Source organism: Pteropus vampyrus, unplaced genomic scaffold (assembly GCF_000151845.1).
Source record: "Pteropus vampyrus isolate Shadow unplaced genomic scaffold, Pvam_2.0 Scaffold1, whole genome shotgun sequence".
NCBI classification, from domain to species: domain Eukaryota; kingdom Metazoa; phylum Chordata; class Mammalia; order Chiroptera; family Pteropodidae; genus Pteropus; species Pteropus vampyrus.
In genome coordinates, this window is record NW_011888782.1 from 1540814 (window position 1) to 1567107 (window position 26294).

The 26294-nt window shown below is 32.0% G+C and overlaps 1 protein-coding gene across 4 annotated transcripts in view; it reads right to left on the reverse strand.

Annotated features, from left to right (window-relative positions):
• Positions 1-26294, reverse strand: part of DNAJC13 (DnaJ heat shock protein family (Hsp40) member C13) — a 108231-nt gene that overhangs the window by 34440 nt on the left and 47497 nt on the right. For 2 of the 4 annotated variants that reach the window (XM_023529553.1, XM_011370305.2), the window contains 19 exons: positions 24149-24224; positions 23809-23904; positions 23091-23234; positions 20438-20452; positions 19787-19869; positions 18311-18464; positions 15784-15887; positions 15049-15208; positions 13736-13798; positions 12868-12969; positions 11472-11576; positions 10521-10723; positions 9368-9452; positions 6050-6204; positions 5491-5536; positions 3468-3622; positions 2074-2275; positions 1025-1140; positions 404-482 (listed from right to left, as the gene is read on the reverse strand). In XM_023529553.1, the coding sequence (XP_023385321.1) occupies positions 404-482; positions 1025-1140; positions 2074-2275; positions 3468-3622; positions 5491-5536; positions 6050-6204; positions 9368-9452; positions 10521-10723; positions 11472-11576; positions 12868-12969; positions 13736-13798; positions 15049-15208; positions 15784-15887; positions 18311-18464; positions 19787-19869; positions 20438-20452; positions 23091-23234; positions 23809-23904; positions 24149-24224 (2143 nt within the window). The remainder of the gene's footprint in view (positions 1-403; positions 483-1024; positions 1141-2073; positions 2276-3467; positions 3623-5490; positions 5537-6049; positions 6205-9367; positions 9453-10520; positions 10724-11471; positions 11577-12867; positions 12970-13735; positions 13799-15048; positions 15209-15783; positions 15888-18310; positions 18465-19786; positions 19870-20437; positions 20453-23090; positions 23235-23808; positions 23905-24148; positions 24225-26294) is intronic. The other 2 variants (XM_023529591.1, XM_011371085.2) reach the window with 1 other exon arrangement.

Consider the following 26294-nt stretch of genomic DNA (forward strand, 5'->3'; position numbering starts at 1 on the left):
CAAGTTAGAGTGATATGAAGTTGAATATCATTAGAAAAAAATAAATTATGCAAAGCAATCTGGATGGCAATGGCGTCACCTACAAATGAATTAAATTCAACCACATTCCTAACTTCCAATTATTCATGTGATTGCCCATTAGAGTTAATTCACAAAGAGACATGGGTAAGGAGAGAGAATAAAATCTCTAAGTAACTAGTCACAAGGGCAGTTTTTTTGGTACACTTTGGTAAATGATTCAAGCAGAAAACATGGACACACAGGCTAGAAGTTAAATATACACTGGGCATATATTATGAGGCAGAAACTGGCACAGAGGATGAGCTCTTGTTTTTCTGTCTAAAATAGTAACAGAGAAAAAGGAAGTCAACCCAAAAACCCAAATTCTAAAGGCAGTACATACCCTCCCTTCTGGATTCTTATCAGGGTGGTACTTTTGTGCAAGTCTGAAGTAAGCTTTTCTAATCTTGCTCTCATCATGACTGTTAAATAGAAAAATTGTTTTATGAATACAGTAAGGTTCAAGAAAAAAATACACAATCATCTAAAATGATATTTTAAGAACTTCACATTTATTGTACATGATATATATTAGGTTATCAAATTAAACGCAGATTTTTGATTATTCTTTGTATATTACCTTTACATATGAAAGATAAAACCTAAATTTCCCCTATGCAAGGTCATCATTCACTTTCAATTACAAAACCATATTTGGAGTTTGAAGAAGAAATTTTTTAAAACTAATTTTTCAAAATATCACTTTGAACTCCATAATTCTAAATTATTTTAACTATCATTCTTGCCAGAAATGTACAAATTCAGTCGATACTTAAGAAAATGTCTTTTAAATTATTTTTCTCTAACATCTATTCTACTATAAAAATTCACTGGTAAAGTAAATATGCATTCTTTCCTAAGCATTTGTCATGTAGTCTCTTAGACATAATGCTATCAAATCTCCTCCTCATGCATAACACAAACTACAAGAGGAAGGGAGAAGACAATACTGAAAATAACTCACGGTCCCTGTCCTTGAGGAAGATTGAGCACTTCATAAGCATCATCTATTGACATCATGGGTGGCTTTTTTTCTACTTCCTTCTTCCAGGCATCGAGAGTATCTTTTAGAAGTTTAACCTTAAAGACAGAAGATTAAAATTTGTATCTATTAAATAAAACTATTTTAGAATATAATTTTAAAATGATATTTTTATGCTATATTCATTTAAATTGTCATCTCTAGGCTCTCCAAATAACAGCTTTCTGAAATCACCTTCTTAGCATTGTTGAATAGTTAGGTAGCAAGGTATCTGTTACAGGGCAATATTCCTTTTTTTTTTTAAGTGATATTTGCTAAAGAAATGTTTAGAAAGTATGGAAAACTTTGAAATTAGTAGATAATACACTATAGGAAGAAAGAAAGCAATATATGGTAACATGCTTCTCAAGATGATCCAACCTAACTTTGGTATGCTGGCATTCAAACAAATGTTAAAGGATCATGTCCAAGGGCACTGTGAACAGGCAGACAGCAAATACTATTATACAAATAAACAAGTCACACTTACTGCCTCATATGTGTGCCAGGAATTATGCTATGTTTATGTGAATTCTCACTTAATCTTCCTAACTACCACATGAGATAGCAGCTATTAATAGTAGTAGTGGTACTATTATCATAACAGAGGCTTAGAGAAGCCAAGCAATGTACTGAAAGTTATATAATGGCCAAACTGAGACTCAGTCCCTTGCTGCCTAACTCCAGCATCTGTGAGCTTAATCAGGCTTCCATCAAGCTATTACATAACTGTGCTATATACATGAAATTAAGTTTGTTATATTTTTGTCACAAAACATCAAGATTGTAAAGTTCCTAATACACCCCGTTCAAAATATTATCTTTCAGTTTGAGATGTACCCGAATATACTGAACTACATTCAGAGTTACACAGTGTTTAAGTAAAAGGAAATACTTAAAGAAGCTATCAGTCTTCTTCTCACAGAAGGAAGAAATACTCAGAAGTGATTAGAAGCTATTTTAAAAAGGTGCAAATTAATCTGATGACTTACTGGGTCTTTAATTGGCCAATCTGGAAACCGGAGTGTATCACAAAGTTGTTTGAGGTAATAAATATTACAAAACAGTTCATTTTCCAGTTGTGGATAGTTGATAACTGGGATGGGACAATATTGATAAAGTGCTCTTGTGTTACTCTGAAGACGAGGTGTGAAATCAGCGAGATGGGCAGCGATCTTCTCTATCATGAGGCGCCTGCAATTACAAAAATCTCCAAGCATTACAAAGGGCTTATTTGATTTTAAAGAAAAGGTTAAGCTAGGTAATCATGCAACAAAATTACATGGATCTTCTTTAGAGTGGCTCAATTACTGGTGTCAATTAAGAACTTGCAAGACTGTTACTTGGGGTATTCTAGAAAACTCAAATTAGCTCTCACCCCCAAAAAGCTCATTCCGTGGTATTTATTTTATTTAACTTACCACAATCTGGGGTCTGGCCCTCAGCTAAGCAGAAACTTGATCAGTACTCAGAGAGCTACATTATTAAGAGGGGAGACTCATAACAATCAATCTCGAGAAAAATATTACATAGAAAAACTGTTATAAATTTATATTCCTATTCCTTGTCCCCAATGAAAAATATCACTGTCATACAGAATATATTCAAATTGGTGCCTAGCACATGCCAAGCCTACAGGTCAGCCTACCAAAAAAGTCAAATGATAACCAGAAAGTGGCATTGTGAGTGTGAAGTCAGCCATAGGAGAGTGAAGAACTGACTCAGAAGATCAACTCCCATCCAGCTGAGAGAACTGAAGAGTTCTCTACAAAGAGGTAGCCTTGACACTGGAACTATGAAGTGCCAAGTCTTCCTGAACAGAGCTTGTCTGTATGTGGACATCTGTTTCTGGGCTTCTTTTTTCTTGATTTCCACAGGCTTTTCCTATGGCATTCCCCTCATAATAAGGACATTCTTTAGGAACTCTAACCTCTAGCTGAAGGTCAAAATGTGCTGGCTATGGAGCCCTCATTTTAAAATGATGTTGAGTACATCTGGTCTGATCTATTTTATGTGGGCATAGTTTTTAATTAGTGGAATACAGTTCTATTTCCAAATACCCAGGAGGTGCATCTTGATTTGATTCTTATATATTCCGCACATAGATATTACTCCATTGCCTAAAATTTTACCAGTTCTACAAATTGATTTAAGAAGCACTAGTGATAAAAAATTCTCCCCTTACATAAAGCTCTATTAAGGACAGTAATTTATCAAATCATGGAATAGAAAAAAGCTTATGGCCTCATCACCTGATTTGGCACCAATGACTATTGTAGCTTCAGATTACGCAACTAGTGAAAGCAGTTTTTAAGAGTCAAAACCAGACTTGCCTTTTAGCAAAAGGCAAAGATTCTAAAATACAAACAATCAACTGGCTGTTTACCTCATTTCACTGCTCCAGATTGCTTCTGGAGTATCAAATTCTCCAAGGAAAATCTCAGAAAACTTTTCAGGCTCATAATTTTCTAAGTAACAAACCATTGCTTCAGGTAGGATGTGTCCAAGTATACTTCTTTGAAAAATATCTTGTCCTTTTGTCTTTAAAACAAAATGTAGTCAGAAATAATAAGGCTATCTTTCAATTTTCTAATAAATAAATTAGAGTTAGCACACATTTTAAGAAAAAAGAACTAGATCAAATTGCTTTTATGCTTCGGAAATTTAGATAGAAACATAGCAAAATGTAAGTGGAAGGTGTCTGGTATAAACTGCCTTGGCATGAGCTCAAAAGTGGAACTAACACCCTCCATGTCTGCAGCAGTCTTCAGCTCCTTAGGTGTCAGCTGCTGCCAACATTATTTACGACATGTGGCAAAGATTTACATCGTTTATTCTGTTACAATTTTTGGCTGCAGTTCACACCTGTACCTGCTTCTGTTTTCAAAAACAAGTAAGCCCCCAAATTCAAGATCTCAAAAAGTCTGTCCTCATAAAGTGTGGCTAAGATTTAGATGGAGAATTGCTATTATAAGCAATTATAATTACTGTATTAAGAACTCCATATCCTCTGGCTGGTCAAATGGAATCAGGGTAATATACTTAATCATACTAAAATTCTAATTTCATTTCTTTACCTGATGGAAATAAAATCCTAAAGACTGTAAATACTTTTCTTATTTTCTTGTGGGCAAATTGAGGATTTTTTTTTCTCTAGGATATGACAAAGTGACAGGAGGCAAAAACTCAGACTTGGTTTCACCATTTAATGCAAAGGAAGATAAAATGATGAGTATTTTTAGGCTTTGTGCTAATAAAAACTATAAATTCACTATCTGTTAAACTTTTGGGTGAAGAATTGCTTGTTCTGTTCTTTAGAATACTATTATTTGGTAACTCTTGCATCCAGAGTTTTGTTATATGCAAACACTGTTTTGCTGTAGTTATTAAAAATATTGTGAGGTGAAATAATGTATATAGTTTCTCATATTATAATTTTTTTTTAAAGATTACATATGCATAAATGCATAGAAGGAGAAAAAAAGAATGTTAAAATGCCTAATGCTACATTAAGCGGTAGCATTAGAGGCAAATTTTAAAACTTTTTTATATTCTCATTTTCTACTTGTATAAAGCTGTGAAAATTACACCATTATGGGCATCACTTTATTGTTATTAAACAGATTACTTTCTATGGCTTCACTGGCTCCTCTATAAAATATGCTGTTTGTTCAGTCTCTACTATTGAAGTGGTATAATATTCCTCAGTTAATCTCCTAAATAGTGTGGTCTGTTTTTGGTTTATTCTTCTGCTGTCAATGAAATCTGAAAATTAATGCTCCATGAAAAGCCTAACAAAATTTGAAACACCCTTCAGTTATATGTTGACAATACCTCTGCAAATGTACAAAGTTTCAGGTTGTCAAAGCTACCTGGATAAAGCTTATCTTTTTCTGGATTCCTACTTTTCCTCCTCAGTAAAATGGCAATAAAACTTGAGAAAATTAAGTAGCTTCAAAAAAGAAACTTAGCACTTCTGCCACCTTAGGATTTCAACAAAAAGAAAGTCTTATTGAATATTAGCTGACTATATGAAACCCAGGTATATAATGAATTATTTATAAAAATTACTAATTATTTATAAAAATTACTAATATAATGAATTATTTATAAAAATTACTAATTACAAATTTTACACAAAGGGAAGTTCTATTCACAGTGGTGTCAGGTTATAATTCGCATCTTCAATTTCAATATTAAGTCTAATGGGAAACATTTGTTTTCATTTAAAAAATATTAGCTTATACTTTCTATGTGCAAAGTACCACAAGGAAATGTAAAAAATGAATAAAACAATACCTGCCCTCTAGTGCTTATAATCTAGTAAATACACATAGCTCAGGAAACTTCGTTGCCAAGATAGTTTACCCAGTGTTATACTAGGTATTCAGAGGATTCATCTGGCTTACCTCCTCTGACTTGAAAGCCTGTTTGGTATGTGCGTACTTCAAAAACCTAGAGAAAAAAATAAATTACTTATCAGACACAAGAACTGGTTAAGATTTAGTAACCTTAGTTTTCTAAAGATGAGGTCTCTATGTATAAATAAAAGCCATGAAAGGCAACTTGTAAATCCATATCCCCAAAATGTCTAATTTCTAATTAAGACAAGAACTTAAATGAATTAGAAAAATTATTGTCATATTAAGGTTATGTAATAGTGTGAAAAAATATTCAATTTTAAGGAAAAAGCAAAATGTAAAATTGCATGTACAAATGAATGATGGTTACATTAAATATCTATATGAAAATACTAGATGAAATTCTTATGTTAGATGTGATAAAGTGGTGTAATACTGAGTAACTTTTCCCCAATTCTTCTAATTTCCAAATTTTCGGACATATGGTTAAAACTGCTTTTATAATGAAAAATTTAATCAAACTAATAATGTATACATACACAAATTAAATCAATCTGTCCATGTACAATTCAAATAATAACTTTAAATAGATTATCAGAGTTCTTACCGAGCAACAGGAAGTACATTGGAACCTGTATACATCATGATAAAGAAAAATACTCCACTAAGATAAAGACGAGGTAACTGTGGGTTATCTTGCATGATATGGTACAACAAAATAGCAACCTTCTCAACAAGGATAGGGTCAAAAGTCAGCAGTAGCTAAAAAAAAAAAAAAAGAAAGAAATAAGATGTTTTTGTTATTGGGTTATAAAAAACTTATAATAATAGCATTCATTTTAGGTTTATGTATTTTGTGTGCTGAAGTTATAGTTTCTTATATGTAGTAAGTTACAAAACAAAAACCCAAGAGATTCAGTATCCTTCTTACTAGACTCTAAAAAGATTTGAAAAATTATTCATTTTACATTAAATGCATTATCTGAATAAGTTTTGATCAGAACTTGTTCAGAAAACACCCAGACCTGCCTAAAGATATTTTGTCATGATTTTAAAATTGTTTCTTGTGCAGAAATCTTCCTGAATGGACTCCTCTTTAATGAACAAATTAAAAAGTTCAGATGAGTGGACGTGAAGCATCTCCCAAATGCTACTTAAGAACTCAAGGAGGAGAGCAGAGAACACTACCAGTGAAATAGCACTAAGCAAAAGATCTACAAGTGCAGGGAGAAGGCAAGAGGGTGACTGAATACCAGTAGGAATTACCACTACCAGAAAGTACCAAAAGATGTGGTCTCTAGAAATCTGAGCTGGCAATACTGAAGGGATTATCTGGGACAACAGTAATGAAGCTGGGCTAATAAAAAAATCATACAGCGTTGCTAGGAATAAACACGATAAATTTAGCAAGTTTTATCTTAATAAAAATAGCATTTCAATCTTCTACAAACAGTTACTCCAAAGAATTCCCAATTTTGGGTCCAAAGCTACTAGCAAAAAATAAATTACAATAACAAGAATTAAGTACTAGCTGAGATTAGGAAGTCAAAGTCCTAGATTCAGATATGAGACTAAACAGCTATATGTCTTTAAGTAAATATTTAAAATTTTTCTGTTTTGTTGCCTTATCTGTACAACTAGGTATTTAGACTGTTTAGTACTATGACATAATTTGCAAAGGAAAAACTGATATACAGTAACATAGGATCTTCCCTAGTGTTAAAGGTTGGCCGTAATTCAAGACTTGAAACACTTCAACAAAAATATAGGAATTAGCAGACAAAAATCCAAAATATTTGTTGATACTGCGACTATACCAGAAGTCCTAGGATATTCACTGGTATCACACTGGTATCTTAGACTCTAAAGATTCTGAAGCTGATTGTTCTTAAAAGTCAAATGCAGTACAGAAATCTGTACCAACCATTATAATGTTCCTGAAAACCACTGCCTATCTGTTCTTAGCAAGATTAAGCTATCCCAGAATACAGAAAATTAAAATTTAGAAAAAAAAAGATAGCTTTTAAAAAATATTTTTCAAACTCAGTGTTAAAAAAATGGGAGGCATATATTGTTAAAGCAATTAAATTTGTCAATAAAATTCTCTTAAATCATTTAAATTTTTGGATATTACTAAAATTTTTTGGTTAATTAAAATAGATCTTCCCCCCTAAAGCTTCATGTTATGCTGACCACATTTCTTAAAATTTGTTTTTCAGTCACCCTTTTTGGCCTGAAATTCAACAATGTTTGCATTTATATTTTTTCCTCTTAGGTTCATAGGGCTTGGAAAAATGTTTAGGAGAGGTAGATTTTCCAGACACGGTCCTTTACCTACAAGCCAAGAGGGTCCAGAATAGAAAACAAATTTGCACCATCTCACATATGCCTCTCACATAGTCCTCTAGGCTGGGCTGGTAGTGGGTTACAAGAAATAATAACTACAGTGTACTTTCATTTAAGCATCTAAACAGAAATGTCCACAACAGAAAAGTAACAAATTCAAAATGCAGCTACATTTAACCCATTTCCCGTTTGCCCTGAGAATACTCGTCTGCGGGGCTTGCGGCTGCAGTGTTTACCCCGAGATAACTCGCAGGTTACAGTCCTAATCTTACCCTCAAAGCTTGCCACGAAATATCTCGCTTTTATTATTATTTTTGCATCACTCTAGTATATTGATAGTCTTTGGAAACAAATTATATCATTCTATTTATAGCATTCTGTTTTTAGTAGTGGTATTTTCAAAATATAGTAATTCTCAATTACTGCAAATGTCAAATCCTAGGAAACATAGCATTCCTACGCATGATGTTAACATCATTCTCGAATAGCTGTTAGCTTGAGACTCATTTGATGAATCTGATTTATGTATACATCGGCTACATTAGGAATAGAGACGAGTTCTATTTAGAAGTAACTCCAAAAAGTTTTTATATTTTATTTTCACACTGAAATTCAGTCAGATTTGCTTCAGCCTCAAAGAGTGTGTTTATATAAAATTAAATTAACACTGGCAGCGAGCTGCACTTTCTTTTCCTAAACAAGAAGTGAATTAAAAAGCAGAAGTTGGCAAAAAAAAAAAAAAATAGTTGATAGGGCATTGCCACTGTATTCAGTCTTTTTTATTACCAATGACTTACACAGGCATTAATGTATCCGTGAATATAAAAATATACAAACTAACTCTCTTCTTTTTCAAACCAATGTACAACTGATAGGTACAAATGACACAAATTACTGGCGTATATTTTAAAAGTCACACCATGTGTGGTTAATATTTAAAAAATCAAGAACAGAATCACTAACTGACAAGAAAAGAACATTGGCCAACTGGGACTTAACTCATCTGGACTTTAGGCAGCTTAATTCTCAAAAAGCAGAAAAATGAGATAAAAAGAAAAGATACTTTAGTATATGTTAGATAATTCCAATTCTGTACTTTAGATCAGTTGCTATCCATGAAAACCTATAACTGAGAAGAGGCAAACTCTGAGGCAAGCTGATAAGACAGCTATATTGCATAAGATACAACTCACTATGTCCACATTTGTGGCCTGCTGGTGTGTTTCCCAGTATTCCTAGCAATCTCAACCGGCACCACAAACTAGAATGTGTCACCTTTCAGTTATCGCAGTGGTGTGATTTTAAAAATGGATACTAAGTAAAACTTTTTGAAAATAATTCTGGAGTCCAGAGGGTTCCCATGTTTAGCTTCTTGGATACACAATCTTCCACAGTATATTTAGAATATCAACTCAATTAGGAGTAAGAGAAATAAATGAAATAAATGTAATTGGGGGTTCAAGCTTTTTGAAAATGTAATAGACTATAATAAAACATAAGCTGGGGCTCACAGTAAATTAAATAAGGAAAAATGATTTTCAAAATATTGTTCCTAATTTGATAACATAAAAGAACTCACCTGGATAATATGAGGAAGGCAAGAGCTGTCTGAAAGCAGTCTTTTCACTCTGGGTAAAGGCCGAATGATGGCATTATCTTGATCCCTAAAAAACATTTTCTAAGGTCAACTTTAAATGTATTTATTAAAATTTGTATGTTCAGAGCATATGTCTTTCTACTAGGCATGAAGCATGTTACCTTACTTTTTTGTTAATGAAGACTAAGCTCTCATACAGCTGGGAACATGATTAGGTATTTTGGTTTAAATCTATTTGGCTGCTTAATATGACTTCATTTCCTTCCATAAGATTTCCTTGAAAAACAGTACCCTAGAAGAGCCAAAGACTCTTATTTATTATTTAATTGATTAAACTTGGTGTCGTCCAACACTGTCAGTGGTTATTTCCCCCCAAAGGGCACATCAAGCTTTGTCAAATAATTTAAAACTTAAATTTAACTATTTTCAGTATTTTCTAAGTATAACCTTAATTTTAATGCTATATTGCTTCTAAATACTGATTACATGGTTTTAAGTGTGATCTGACTTTTAAGAGAACTGGAACCATGAAAGCCTTAACTGTTATAAAATTGACAGTTTCTCAGTAATTTCCATCATAAAATGTCTTTAGCACAGTAATAAAACAAAATGATGTTTAACAAATAGTTTGTAAAGAATGAAAAGTTCCATTCAAGGGACATAATTATGATTAACACTGGATAACAAATTCTCACCTTCACTAGTCAACTGGGGCAAGATGTGGTCCTAGACTCATGTTCTTTTATGAGGAGTGGATAACCTGACAGGTCAGGAGCTGGTGCTCACCACTGGTTACAGACTGCAGTATGTTTTTATCAAAAGTTCACGTGATTCACATAAATGGCAACTGCTACTGTTGCTAGAATGCAGCTTATAGTAAGCCTCGAATTCGTAAGATTATTTGAAGTTTCCTAGAGGAAGCTGCTTTTTTACCTACTTAATCCATATAATTTGTAAATTATTTCTTTATATGTTTCAAAAAGCTCCAAAGTTCAAAGCGGCATTCCCCCAAGCCACAAATGGAATTTCATTGTTGTTAATCACCAGACTAATCACTGAGGAAGCATCTATCAAATGGGGAGACAAGATGTTCAAGAGCTCCTGTTAACCATGGAAATGTTCAATTACATTTTACCTGCTTGGAAAATATCCACACATTGTGATCAACATGTTCAAAATAAGGGTAGCAAGGTCAGTTTCATTTAGTACAGCCTGTCCACTGGCTAACAGACACCACTTAAGCTGAGGTATTGCCTGAAGTGGTCGCCATCCATCCATGCCTTGAGCCCAGCATCTGGTTTTTGCATTTAACATTCCTTTGGTCCACAATTCTTGCATCTAAATGAAAGTAAGCCATAATTAAAAACAGACAAAGCAAGATGAAAAGTTTTGCTGATGTTTTTTATTTTATAGTACGCTACATACTTAACTATGGAATAAACACACAAGTTCACTATTAAAGAACAACAAACTTTTGTTGGCACGCCTTCAGGAACACAAATTTGGCTACTAATATAAGAAAATAACCATTTAGCTGGCCAACCCATAGAGTATTAAGAAACATTGGAAAAAATAAAGAGTAGGCAGAGTGTAAAATGACCAAATTATACAAACAGAAGGCTTGGTCTTTTATAAAACTATCCTTGGCAAAATTCCAATTGAGACTGGGAGGGTGAGGATGGGAGAGCAGGGTCAAAACATCAGCAGGTGTTTAGACAGAAATTGCCTTTGGTCTGTACAGGCAATTTTTAATGAATTTCTGACTGCATATTAAAACTTACCTGTTTATAACACGTAGAAGCATTATAGTTTGACATAATTTTTAAGGTAGCAATTGTTATAGAAAATTCATTGAAAACCTGAGTGCTACTTCCATAACAATTGCTTTTAAACAATAAGGTCTGAAGACATGATTGTGTGTGTTTTTCTAGAAATGCAAGCCATCTAATACTTCATGGAGAAATAGAATGGCAGAGACCTTGGAGCTGGTGACAGTAATTCAAATCATAGTTTTGAATGATTTGTGTGCAAAAGGGGGCATAAAAAAGGTTAAGACTTTCATGAAAAGTTTCTCTAAAACACATACCTCATGAAAACCATACGGGCCACTCCTTTCTTTGTCGGCATTGCCAAAGTACCATTCCTTTTCACTCTCTCTTTTCATATCTGGAGCAGCTTCGATCACATTGGTCTAAGTTTTAAAAAGATTTATTTTTCAAGGCAGAAAATTAAGGGGTAGATGTCTTTTATAAAAAGTTACACAATATTTCTTGGCTTTTATTCCTTTAGAAATTCACCTAAAATTTTAAGAGACCTTATTTTAAGAGTTAAGGGTTAGATATCTAACCTAATAGTCCAAAAAAGTGACTTCCTTATTAATATGCACTTGAAATAAATGGGTTCCTACATACATTTGGCAATTTAAGATAAATTCGAAGACATATTTACATTCCTGATGATTATTAATAAATTCTGAGGGCACTAAGCTTTAAGCAAAGAATAATGCAAACAACTATAAAAATAAACAGATACCATTAACCTTAAACCATGATGCTCAAAACACTGAAGTTCTTTTAAAGGAAAAACTCATTCCAACTAAAAGTTTCAATAAGCACCTGAGAGCAAAGAGTTAAAATGCTAACAGGGAAAGTTTTTAGTGGTTTTAAGCACTTAATTTTAATCTACCACCCTCGCTACAGATACTTCTTATAATTTTATATGTTAGTGTTTATGAAAATCTAAAATAGAATTTTTATGTAGTTAGTAAATTTTATTAAAATATGGTTTTTAAATGCTCTCATAACTATTAGCTTTCAGTTACTCATATAGAGGGAGAGTAGAGTGGTTGAGAACATAGACTTCTGGATTCTAACTGGCTCTCTCTCTTATTAGGTGACCTTGGGCAATATACTCAGCCAAAATCTAACATGATACATCTCCTTACACCAGAAGATTAAACAAAAACAAAACATAATACCAAAAAAAAAAAAAGAAGAAAAGAAACCGTTAATGAGCTAAACATGGATCTCTTATATAAATTAGGTATAAGAAGGCGGCCTTTCAGTAGAGACTGGCAGCTCTGTCCTCTTACTAACTAGTTTTTATAAGGTCTCCAGATTCAGCTGGATACTCTCAGTGGTTTCAATGCTAAAAGTTCAAGTTACATAACTGATGAATACGGTTTAATTCCTGAAGGTCGCATTGACTTTAGAATAGGCACATTAGAGTTGCAGTTACTTTAAAAGACAAGAGACATTGGAAAAATAAAACTGGATCATCACCATCCATTTTTGATTGTTCTTACAGTTTGTTTACCTTTTTTGTATGACTTAATCTCCTAGGCATTAGTACTATCATAATTATTGGAGAAATACATTCATGACCACATATATTGATATATTTCCAGATTTTTATGATTCTTTTGATCCTAAAATTAAAGTCCAAGAATGTTAAACTTGTAAAATCTAGATAAGCATACATACCTGCAATGGTACTGTAGCTCGGCTTACATGGAGATGCGCAAGGGTAAGCAAGTCCACGAGGATTCTAATTCCATTTGAATCCATGAGATCCTTAACATTTTTCTAGAAGACAAAAACATTTTTACATAATCTAACATCTTTTTCTCCAGTAGGTACTACTACCTTAAAGGCTCTTGAAGAAGAAAATATTTGGAGTTTCTGAAAAAATTAACACATAATTGGTATTACTTAGTATTTTCAGTATTTTGTGTTAAAGGAACATTAATTTAGATAAAAAAGGGCAAATGTGTATATATACATATATATATGTATATATATTACAAATAGATCACATAAAGAATTTTTACATAAATATATTCTGAACAAAACAAATAAGCAGCAAACAAATTAAAGCCTGGAAGGAATAACATCTAAGTAAATTGTCTGGTTCTACAATTATCCTGCATTTTCCAAGGTCTTTTTTGTAAATAAACAGATTATTCTAAAATCAGAAATCAAATCTGATATATTAAAAAACCTTTCAATGTTCCATTTTATGTCAAGCATTTATTTTAGTTAAAATCTAATCCTAAAGATTCCCTAAGGAAAAATCAGGTTACGACTTCACTCCTTATTTTTCTTCACTTAGAATTTTATTATCATTAATTTCATCAGTGTTTGTAATATTAGGGCAGAATGTAAATGGAACATTTGGCAAAACCTTTTCCCTCTAGGAGTTGAAAGCACACAGAACTTTCTAATCTAAAAAGAAAAGATAATAAAAGAAACACGTCTGGATAATTAACTCACACTTTAATAATTTATCTTTTGTTGCATATTCATGTGGCTTACATGGAAATAATAGCATATTTATATAAAAATACTGTACCTTATTAAGGATTAACTTGTTAAGGAAGAGGATCAACCTATCTCGTTCAAGTTTATCTGTGCACTATTGAAATAAATGAGAGTTTTGTCATAAGTGAACAGAAACACAAAATATCATCACTGGACAAAATCAACCAACAAACAATAAAAAATTATGTCATCTTTTAAACATTAAGAAAATCAGAGAAGACTGTCAATTATTACAATTCTTCAATGTCTTACATTCTCTACAGTTTTTAATTTCTCTAATCTCCCTAGAAAGGCAGATATTTTTAAAAGTCAAATAGATTATTTCAATATATATCTTTAAGAATATATGTAAAAATTAAAACAAATGAATTAGCACGAATGATACTCTTGAATTAAGTAAAAATTCTAAAGGATTAATGACATTTTACATAAACTATATCATGATGAATACAAACAAGAAGAACAATGTCTGCCTAAAATATAAATGCTATTCCTCAATTATTCAGGTTTACTAGATTAAAAATGATATAGAATTTAATAATGCAATTTTGTGTAACAGAAAACAAAAAAGAATTTTCACCCGGTCATATTATTTTCTAGGTATGTTGTGAGACCTTATTTAGAATCAGTTTCCTAATCTACAAAGCATGACTGACAACTGAGGGAACTGTAAGAAGCACTCATGGCCATTTTCAAAATTGGTGAAATGGTTTTACGGCAGTTGACTGAAATTTAAATTGTTAAGTGTACGAGGAATGTAAACACAAATAGAATGAAGTGTATACACTGCAAAAGTAGGTAATACTCAAATTTGAGCTGCATGATGGATAAACTGATCGATTTGAACTTTCTCCACACCATGCTCAAAGTGTTAAATGACAAACATTATACAATTAAAAAAATGTGCTAACTGTAAGTACCCTTTTTTTAGTCAGAGTAGTGCTAAAAAGTTTTACTAGCCTCATGCTGTAAACTTTAGTACGCTAGCATCATTTAAGATTTTTCCAAAATGGAAAACAAAAAGTAAACATAGCTCTAAAAGTCACTATTTCTTTTACACACCTGCCCTGCTCATCCATACTTAAAGACTGGCAAATAGGTTGCTAAAGTCGTTCAAAGCAGCAACTGAAAAAAAATAAACTGACATGGACAGAAACTAATCCATTAGTCGTTTTCCTATTCATCTAACTTATATTTAAATAAGTATAATGTAAATTAAAGAAAAACTCATGAAGGAAGTTATGGTAACAGAGTTATCAAATAGAATTTAAATGTAGTTTTGAAAATTTATCATGTACCTCAATGACACTATCAAAAAGTAGTTTCCTTAAATGATATTCTTACCCTCTCTAACATTCCAATGATGTATCTCGTATCTGTAAAAGGTCCTATTTCTTCATGACATCTGCCATAAACAATAGCAAGGGCTTGTAAACATAGACACTTCATGTTTACTTTTGGAGTGAGCAGGAAACGATGATAGAGTTCATTAAAAAATTCATACCTACATTAAAAAAAAATTCATGATAGAATTAGCCATGAAATTAACAGTGAAAACAAATATATAGTAGTCCCCCACTCTCATCCTTGGGGGCTATGTTCCAAGACCCCCACTGGATGCCTGAATCCAGACAGTAATGAACCCTATATATACTGTTTTTTTTTTCCTATATGTACATACCTCTGATAAAGTTTAATATATTAGGCACAGTAAGAGATTAACAGTAACTAAAAATAGAATAATTATAACAATACACTGTAATAAAAAGTTATGTGAATATGGTCTCCCTCTAACTTAAGGTATCTGATAACCGATCTGTTAGCTGAGATGGCTACTAAGTGACTAATGGGTAGGTAGCATTTACAGTGTTGGAGATTATTCATGGGATAGAATAGGACAGCACAGATTTCATCACGCTACTCAAAATGGCACAGAATTTAGAACTTACGAATTGTTTATTTCTGGAATTTTCCTTTTAATTGTTTTGGACTGTCGTTGACTGTGGGTAACTTAAACTATAAAAAGTGAAACTGCGGGTAAAGAGGGACTACTATAACAAAATATGAAGAATAGCTTACGATCTCTTAATTGATCCACTTTCTTCATTCTCATCTTCCTCCAACAGTAATCTCAGGTAATAGTCTCCTATTTTGATCTCCTCAGCCAGGCACTCATATTTAACCTTTATTAATAAAAGCAAATTACATTATTTTGATATAGATATTTGGCAATTTCCACACAATCACTTCTTAAATTCTGTTCAGAGCTTTTTCTTTTCTTGATAAGGCAGCCTTTAAATTCAGAAAAAAATTCATCATTTCTTAAAATACCTGGTTATTATTGTGACTATTTCAGTTAAATGGTAAGAGTGAGAATTATGCACCAATTTTATGAATTTAAAACTTGCTGATAAAAACTTTCAGTACTATATGGTGTCCATAAAGGCTTAAGGGAAAGAAGAATCAAAGCCCTTTTAAGGGATAATCTGCTTCATTGCCTTCTTGGCTTGCCCTGACTAAGCAAGGAGTAAATGGTCCTGCACCACACACAGTTTGCTCAACTCACACAAGCTACTTTAGGTCTTCCCTCATCTCCTAACCCATCAACTACATTTTATGGTATACTTTTGTACAGCATTCATTCTCTGTATGTCAAATTACCCCAGGCTACAGACTGGAGGTGACGCATGAGAGAGTAGCCCATGATCAGGAGCTGGGGCAGCACCATGACGCTTGTACTCAGTTAGGCTGCTTATCTCAAGTAAAGATTTGCAGGATATTGTAAAAAAAAAAAAAATTTCCTGACTAGGTTATCAAAATTCTTTTTCCAAAGCCTAAAATAACTGACTTCTAAAAATATAAACTATATAAAATTAAATATATAATGTATATCCATACAACTTGCTTTCTATAAATTCTGAGCATTCATCAACTTCTATTTATTAAGCATATACTGTGTGTACCATGCACTACTCTAGTATTCAGGGATACAACAATAAACAAACATAAAGAGTTCTGTCCTTACAGGTGTAGCAGATAAAAATGTAAAACATATGATAGCTGAGTGACAGTAAGTGCTATGGAGTGAAATAAAGCAGAGGAAGGGGACAGAGAGAATGTATGTGTGTGTGTATGAGTGCATATTTTTAAATATGGTGACTGGGGAAGTCCCACTTAGATGATGACATTCAGGAAAAGACATGAAGGAAATGAGGAAACAAGTTGTGAGGCTATCCACAGAAAATAAGACAGCACATAGAAAAAAACCCTGAGTTAAGAACATGAATTTGGTGTTCTCCAGGAAGCCAGTGTGGTTGGAGCAAGAGTGAAAGTGTGAGTAGAAGAGTAAGATCAAACAAACATAAGATTAGGGGTTACACAGATTCTGTCTTGTAAGTCATTTTAAGGACCCAGACTTCTACTAAGTGAGATGGGAAGCCATAGGAACACCAGAGGACTTTGAGTAGAGAAGTGACATTTTAACAAGATCATACTGTTGCTATATTGATAATGAATTAATTGTAGGGAAGTAAGGATGAAAGCAGAGAAACTATGATCCTATAGGAAGAAGAAGTGTAAATTTTAAAGGTACACTAAATATATTTGTTGACAAATTGGATTCGGAGTACAAGAAAAATGATTTCAAAGTTTGTGACCAGAAAATAACAGGGGGCCATTATCTAAGATCAGAAAGACTACAAGAGAAGTAGGTCTGGGAGAAAGACAAGAGCAAAAGTTTTAGAGCTAAGTTCTCGATGCTTATTAGGTAGCCAATTATAGGATAAAAGTATTAAATCTAGGAAGGAAAGTCTAAGCAGGACATAAGAAAAAAAAGGAAGCCACCATCATATAGACATTTAAAGCCATGAGAATTGAGGCAATGATTATAAGTGAAAATAGGTCCAAGAACTAATCCCTTAGGACCAACCAACACTTAGTAGTTGAGGGACTAATGAAAAATGAGTAAATAAGGAGCAGCCAGAGAAGGTGGAGAAAATCCAGGAGAACATAGACTCCCAAAACCAAAGTAAAGAAAGATTTTCAAGGAGGAAGAAATAAGCAAAATCAAATTATTACATATTTTGGAAATGCAGCTGGGTTAAAGATCAAAGGCTACAGGGTCATAAGCATCTTCAAATTTACAGCTATCATAAGAATTTAAATTATACACAGGCACACAAAATTATTTACTACCAACATGTTTCTTGTTCTTGTTTTGTCATTCTTCACATCAATATTTTAATAGAGTAGCAAAACATAGTCACATTAGGAATCAAATTATCATAAGAATTAAATAAGCTACAAGGAACAAGGAGAACAAGCTATTTCCATGGAGAAATAATGGAAAAAAGGGAAGAAAACAATCAAAGAACAGATCTGAAATGCACAGAATCAAATTTATTAAAACTGCTGCATTATTCTCAGGTACAAATCCCAGTTACTTAACAAATTAATTTTTTATTTTTGTCTCATGCAAAGATTAAAGTTTTCCAAAGATACCTCCATAAAATTAAAAGCAAAAGGACATATGTTATATAAGTTAAACACTCCAAAAATAATACACGCTTATTTAAAAACCTAATCTACTACAAATATTAAAATTTACCTCAAATTCGTGGTGGTTCCAGGAGATCACATTAGCACTACCAAGTTCTCTATCAATATTAAACGCTCTCATTTCAGATTCAAGACTATCTCTCAATTCTTCTCGTGTTTTGAAATTCCAAATTAGGTTTGATCTGGCATGGTCCTGACCAAACCTAGACGTACATATGACAGGAAAATAGTAGGAAGCAATTAACATTTTAAAAAAATCTGTAAATATCCTTTACTACATCTTATAAAAATACAGTGGAATTAATAAACTTTAGCAAGTGTAAATAAAGAAAATAAAACATCTAACAAGTATAGTAAAATGTTAATGGTAGAATTTTGGTGATAGGTATATAAGTATTCACTGTAAAATATTTTTACCTTTACTGAATGTTTGAAAGTTTTCATAATAAAATATTGGGGAAGAAAATGAACCCAAGCAATAAAACAAATCTGTGTGAATTTCAAAATAATAAGATATTTCCATTTTAATATTTATTGATAATATAAATTCTAGCCAGAAAATAATAATAATCCAATATGAAATTTCAGGTTAAGGTAAGAATTTCTGGATTACTGGGTGTGAGGTGTGTGGGATGAGCAACATTCTAGATTAGAACTTTACAAACTAAGAAATTGCCAAGCTCTGATTGCTATTTTCAAAATATCTTCCTTTTATTTCTGAAATAATTTAAGTATTGTAATAAATCTGAACACAAATCTGAACTGGGAATGGATAGGCTTCATTTTCAGTCTGCAATCCTCCTAGAAAGTGTGACGTCAGAGTTCCAAGGGAGTTCTAGAAAGGGACAACACATTTGAAGGATTCTTGAGGAAGAAAATTAAGGCATATTCTTAAGGCCATACTATGTGCATACTATAGACTTTAAAAGTACTGTGGGAAGTTTTCAAAGCCAAGGTATAATCAAGAAATCAGCTTCTAGACTGAGTACTGTGAATTATCTCAGAAAGTTTTACAAACTCCCCAAAATGTTTGTTTCGCAGTCTTTCTATGTGTATGTATTGGGGGGGAGGGGTTAATAAATGAGGAGAAGAAGGGGTTACCATATTAGAAAAGCTGGAAAAGTATGTGTGAGGTAGGCTAACATTTATATGCATTTTCCATGAGTCTCATATTTTCATCATTCACCTCTTTTAAAACTCCATTTCCAAAAAGGCTTAAAGAAGTTATGATGCCGTTATTTCTAAACCATTATAAAGTGTTTTAAGGTAAACATTTATAAGCCTTAATAAAATTTTAAAAGTAACTTTGGCTCCTTACACTACCAACACTCTATAAAAGTCCTTAATTTTATTGAAGCATCACTATTCATACCAAATTTAGCAGTTATAGTTCTTGACCTTGATAGCATAAAAATATCTACAGCATAAAGTATTAGGTCTAAGAAAACAAAACAAAAATCTGTTATGATTCCTCTAATGGCAATGCCAAATTTAATCTATGTTGGAAAAAAGGTTTAAAGTTTACCTATAATAGAAGAGATCCCAATTTGCTTCTATTTTTATTCTTTGTCTTCTCTTTCGGAGAACTACTGGTTTTTGATTTAAATTCTGGAAAAGGAAAAAAGTTCATAGTGCTCAGTCTAGGGCTACCAAATTGGCTCAGTCAGAAGATTCATCACTTTGTAAGTGATGAGAAACATTTCCTTCATCAAATTTCGGCAGAAACAAAATTAATCAATCAAAATCTATGAAATATGAATATATTAGATTATATCACGATGTGATGCTTTGTCAGCATATATATCTATAGTGTTGATGAAAAATTTTCCACGTAGCCTAAAGTTATTGTTTCAACACCAAACTTTGTTAAAGTTTATAGTGATGATTAATAAAATTTATAACAGTCAAAAACAGTGACTCGTTTTAAACACTGACATGCAGTTAATACAAAAGTCATGGGAAAATAATAAATGCAAAAGGTTACAGGTTATTAAACTGCTACCAAAGCCAAGAGGAGCAAGTATAAATTGAAATAGCTAATGGACAAGAAATAAGTATCTACATTCAGACACATGTGAAGTGAGATTTGAATTTATTAGACAAAGAATATCAAAGATGACTCCACATGCCAGGCAGTTTAATGAATTTCACACACGTAGCAGGAACTTAAACTCACCATATTGTTTCTGTCCTGAATATAATTGTAAAAAGGAAAAAATAAAAATTTAAAGAAAATAAAAATGAGAGTGAGTCTCTAACTGCTAAGCTATAACTATTATACAGATTATACTAGGATCTCGCCAATATAAATTACCTTCACTTTAAGATGGAAAACAGCCCACCTGCTTCTCTAAGTCTATGGCTTAAATTTTAGAAAGTATAAACCCATTTGAGAATTCAAAGACAGCTATGGCCTCTATTCCAGAGAAAGACATCTAAATAAGGTTTACAACTGGAGGGGAAGATTTTAAAGATTTCTTGAAGTCTATACATGGACTGGAGGTTAAAATTTTTTGCCCCAAGTAAAACTTGTACGTATTTTAGACTCAAAAATTCTAATCTTCAGTGTGATAGAAACAAAAGTAGAAAGTAGTATAGATTAAAACATGAAAGTGTGTACCTTCATTAAAGAAGTGGCAAATTATATAAAATAAAGCAAGAAAACAGACTAGATGACAGAACAAAAGGTAAAATGGGTAGTACATTTTAAAAAGTAAATGCTATTTGAAATATAAAACCTACTGGTTAGGGAAATATTTCTTACAAATTTCAATTCTGTGCACTATCATGAAAACTAATATAAGGGAATGTAAACAAAATTTGTAAACAATTCAAAAATGTAGTATTAATAACAAACCTTTCCTTGAAATCTCTAATTAAGGAGTACTTTCTTCGATTTTCCCTGCCCTCAGGACAAAAAGCTGGGAGTCTAGAGCAATGAAAATGTAAATGCTATACAGACAAAGGGCAACCAGCTCACCATAAACTGAGCTGACTGATTTTGAGACTTAGGCTAGAAGCTCTAAATGGCTAAACAAATCCCTAAACTGAAAATAACATAAAGAAGTAAAAAGCCATTTTATATATTAGCCAAAGGTTATTATTAATCCAATGAAAAACATTAGCTACATATGGAATTGGCTTCATAAACATTCTGATTACATAAGAAATGCAGTTAATTTCAAAGACTAGTTGGTTAATCTTGACAATGGTTAATTTTTAGACTTTAGCTAAAGCACAAGATCATTCCATATTTTCGTGTTAATATTTCCTACAAATAAAATAGTAATAAGATTATTCAGTTTCATTACAAGTAATTAATACTTAATACAGTATCCTGGAAGAAATAATTAATTTGCTACCAAAATAATTTCTTACCAGCATGTATCTATTTGGCAGCATTATTTGCTTAACACTTTAGATAACACTCCACTAAGTAAAACCAAAAGACCAATAAAACATTATTGACACTAAAAAATCATTCTTTTCCCTCTGAATTGTCTTTAAATAATAGATGTTAACTACATTTCTAGCTAAAATAGTTTTGTGTTTAAGCTTAAGCTGGATAAATGTGATGTATGAAATCTAATGCCAAAAAGTTATTTTCAGTATAATTATATCTAACAGCTTGAAACAACTATTATTTTAAATAGATTTAACTACCTGAAGGCAGGAGCTTATAATTTTTAGTAACTGTGAAAATCATTCACATCATATTTGTAGATTAGGTTTTCAATTGGTCAAATGCCATAGCGATATTATGACCAGACATGTCCATAGTGCTTTTATTACTATCTTGCTTGTACAGCAAAGCAACCCTATAGGATAGAGAAGGGAGGTCTTGTTATTCTGATTTGAGGAAAAAGGAAAGATTTTGAAAACCCATTTTTCTATATGGGTTAATAAGTGATGAAACCAGGCTCAAATTTAGGTTAAGTAATTCAAAGTTCAGTATTCTTTTTACTTTCCTAGCCATTTGAAAGCCTATCTAATGATTCTTTATATTGTATATGTCACTCATACAAATTAGCATTAACCCGTTAAGCTCAAGTTCTAAAGAACTTTATTTTGGTTTCAAATTTCAGATACACACAAGACTAATATTTGTTCTGTTGCATCTAATGTCTTATGTTAGGTATTTTGAAAATTCATGAGAAACTTGTTCTAGAAAGATACTTATATTACTTTCCTTGAATAAGGAAATAACTACCATAAATAAAGAGAAGGTTAAAAGGAAATAAGTATGGTCAAAAAAAATTGTGAATTAACTTTTACCAGACATCTTAAATCATTCTTAACCACTGCACAATCATCTTAAATAGAAGAATGTACATTACTGAATTAGGTTCTGTAGCACATACTACATTCTGACAAATGAGACTAAAACTGTTTTATATTGAAAAATTTAAGTACACACAGTAAATTTACTTTAAAAATGTGAATCTTATTTCCAAAACACTTTTCTGGCTAGCTCTGAATTAAAAAGCTAAACAAGAAGGACACCTTTATTCTTATAGCTAAAAAACAAATTTCAGAGAAGGAAAATAGATACATATGAATGAAAAAGTATGGAAATTGGAAGTTACAATAGAAAATTAAGAGAATTTTATATTAAATTTCATATGAAATACCTAACTAAAACCTTTACTGTTGATTCATAAAACTACGAATAAAGAAAAATTTATGTAAAAATGTGAATCAATATTAGCCAACATTTCTTCAGGTGTTTAGTCAGAAATATCTGACTACCATCTCTTGAACAGCAACAGCTGAAGTAAACCTAAGATATACATAAGTGCTAGAAGTTTGAAAGCAGATTTTATTTTTACCTCTTTTTGTGCAATACCCATTCTATCTCTCCAATGCATTAACACAAGATCCACTTTTTCTTTGGCAAATTTTTCAACTTCTTTAGCAGCTTTTCCAGCTAGTCTTTGCCACTCCGGAACTTTATTAAATTTTCCATACTGATCCTGTAAAAAATGTTAAAAATCCATGATAGTCCTATTTGAAATTTATTTTAATCTAAGTAAAGCTGAGTCACACAATTTATTTTACATGATTAAATAAATACAAGATGTTAGGGCTCAATGAAAATACAAGGTGAAAATTTCTACAATAAATTATATTTTTTGTTTGGGAAATCTTAACCTGTCTGCTTAGTTTTCAAGATGATTCATTTTAGAGAGGTGGCCAGATGCAAGTGGGAAGTGGGAGCAGACAGAGAAATGGGGTGAGGACATCTCAAAAAATATTGATTTTCTCAAAGATAGCCCAACTTTAATAATTAAAATAGCTAATTATTACTATTTATAAAGTTAGATTGCGATAATAGGTACATAACTGTAAATACACAAGAAATTATTAAATTGTACACTTAAAACAGGTGAGTTTTTTGATATAAATTTTATCTCAATAAAGTTATTAATATTTTTTAAAAATACTATTCAATACAGTAAATTCTTGGTTCATTTCTGAAATTTTTAGTGTGTTTCAGAAGAAAGTACTCTTTCATCCTGAGAAGATACTTAGGACAATCATATTTACCATTGCTATTTTCACATTATCTCTAACATGCATCCGATCAGCATCCTTCTCAGGAACTGAATCTGCGCTATCCAAGTATGCCAGCAAGCCTGGTGGCTAAAAACAAAAACAAGGCATAAAATCCATTTTCAAAACTACACAAAAGAAAATTTAGCCTTCAAAACCCTAATAAATACTATAATTTAGTTATTTATTTAGGGTAGAATTTATTATATGAATGCCCCTATGATAAGTATCTTTTAAATGAAAAACAAATAAACTTAAAACTTTTAACAGTATAACTAATAAAATGTTATTGGGCAAGAAAATATAAATCTTTCCAGTTATTCAACTGACTTACCAAAATGCGTTTCAACAAGTTTGTTGCAGTTGCATTATCAGCTGTCCAGAGTCCCACTAAATGTCTACTTAGCTGTCTGAAAAAAGCAGACGTTGAGAAAGGTTTGCTGCTTTATCTCAGCTAGAACAGAAAGGAATTTTTAAAAACAAAATATCACATAAGAAATATGACTACAGTAAAAAAATCATTCTGTTAAATATTAAAAATTAATTTTAATTTGGAGATGTATGAAATAGTAATTCAAATATTGCTAGCATTTAGAATTTTCTCCAAATTAAAATGCTTCCCTGATACACTCACTAATTTTCTATAGACCTGAACATTAAGTAGGTTCTTACCCCATTTAAAGATAGGAAAAAAAAAACCTGAACTTGATATAATTTGTTTGTACAATGATAAAAAAAAAAAAATTAGGCTTAATGATACAGCTAGTTTGTATAACAAGTCCTGACAATAGTGACTTTTAGTATTTTGGCTTTCTCTGGAATTCTGAACACGAACAAAAGTCAACAGTTCTAATATAATATAACCTGACAACGTCAGAGATAGAAAATATTTTCAGTTTTGGAGTTTGGACAAAGACTTAAAGCACTTGAAGCAAATTAGTCTACTTGTCCCACTTTTGAGTTAGCTAAAAGCATATTTTGGTTTAAAGTGAAAATCTAGATCCATGTTGAACCTATGCCTTAGTAATTTATTAATCTTAATCCTCATGATAACATTTGTCCTAGGCTAGAAGCTCTTCATGAGCAAGGAATATATTTTATTCACCGCTGACCCTTCTGTGCTTTGGTAGGGATTCACTGCCATTTGCTCTAAGAATGGGCATGAAACCTGTGAGGGAAATAATCAAATAATCACCTACAGTCTTGTGTATTTAAACGTTATATTCCCAGAAGAAAACGCAAATTATACTTTGTTCTGTCACCATAAAAATGAACACTACTAAAACTGTTCATTCCTGTGCCTATTTGAAAGTTAACGTATTGAAGTAATTACACTTGTAATTTCCTTCACTGGCATTTGGTAGGTATCGTATCAATGATTCCTAAAAAGGCTTTAATTGGGGGATAAAAGAGATAACATTTTATAATAGCAATTTGTAAAAGATAGAGCAATGAAAATAAAAAGTAGTATTCCTATTATAATTTGACAGCTTTTAAATATTGTGATTGATTAGAGTAGGGAAAGTAACTGATTGACAATAAAGAGGAACACAAGCAAACATCTAACATGGGGGCTTAATAGAATAAGACATCAAATAAGTCTACTGTAATGGAAGATGATGTCTAGCATTACTAATAAGGTAGTACACCAAAGAAATAACCTTCCTTTTGCATCTTTCTATCCTCTCAGGCAACATAAAAGACTACTTTTGTGGCCAACATTTACAAGTGAGGGATGCATATAGCTTCGTATAATAGTATAAACAGTAGAAAACTATTGGCAAGGCAGCATACTAAGACACTGAATAACTGGATGTAGGTGATAAAAGAAATTTATAGTATCATAAAGTGAACATAAGTCAGCAATGTATTATTATTTAAAAAGTCAAAAAGAACATAATTAAAAGTCATACCTTTTTTTTTTTTTTAAACTGAATCATAACACGGATATCTGACAGGGTCACATACTGGGAATCATAAAGTTTAAAAGGGCTAGAATTCATATAGCCTGGAGTAAATGAATAGAAATATGTGTTTCCTTATATTTGAATCATTATTATAAAAAAGATGATTTGCCAAAGGGAGAACTGCTTATAAGAGATTTAGGACAGGCCTAGGTTAGACTGGTTAGTAAATTCTTAAAGTAGAGTATCTCACTGACTAAAGATATTTAAAAATTGATTATGCAAAGTTTTTACATAGGGTCATCTGCATGCAAGATAATCAGAGGGAAGTATAAGGAGAAAAAGCCTGGGCATATGGTTCCTAGTTCTACATGCTTCTGTGCACTCTTTTCCACATTCTAGTTGCATGACTGTAGGTGCAGAGCCTGATAATAGGATAGTGGAGGAAAAAGCAAACAGTTTTATTTTATTCCTCTCAAGTTATCCAGGGGCAGGGACAATGATCATTTCTGCATAATTCTTGAATAAGGAAAAGGAGAACAAGGGGAATCAAAAACAATCAAACAAACAAACAAA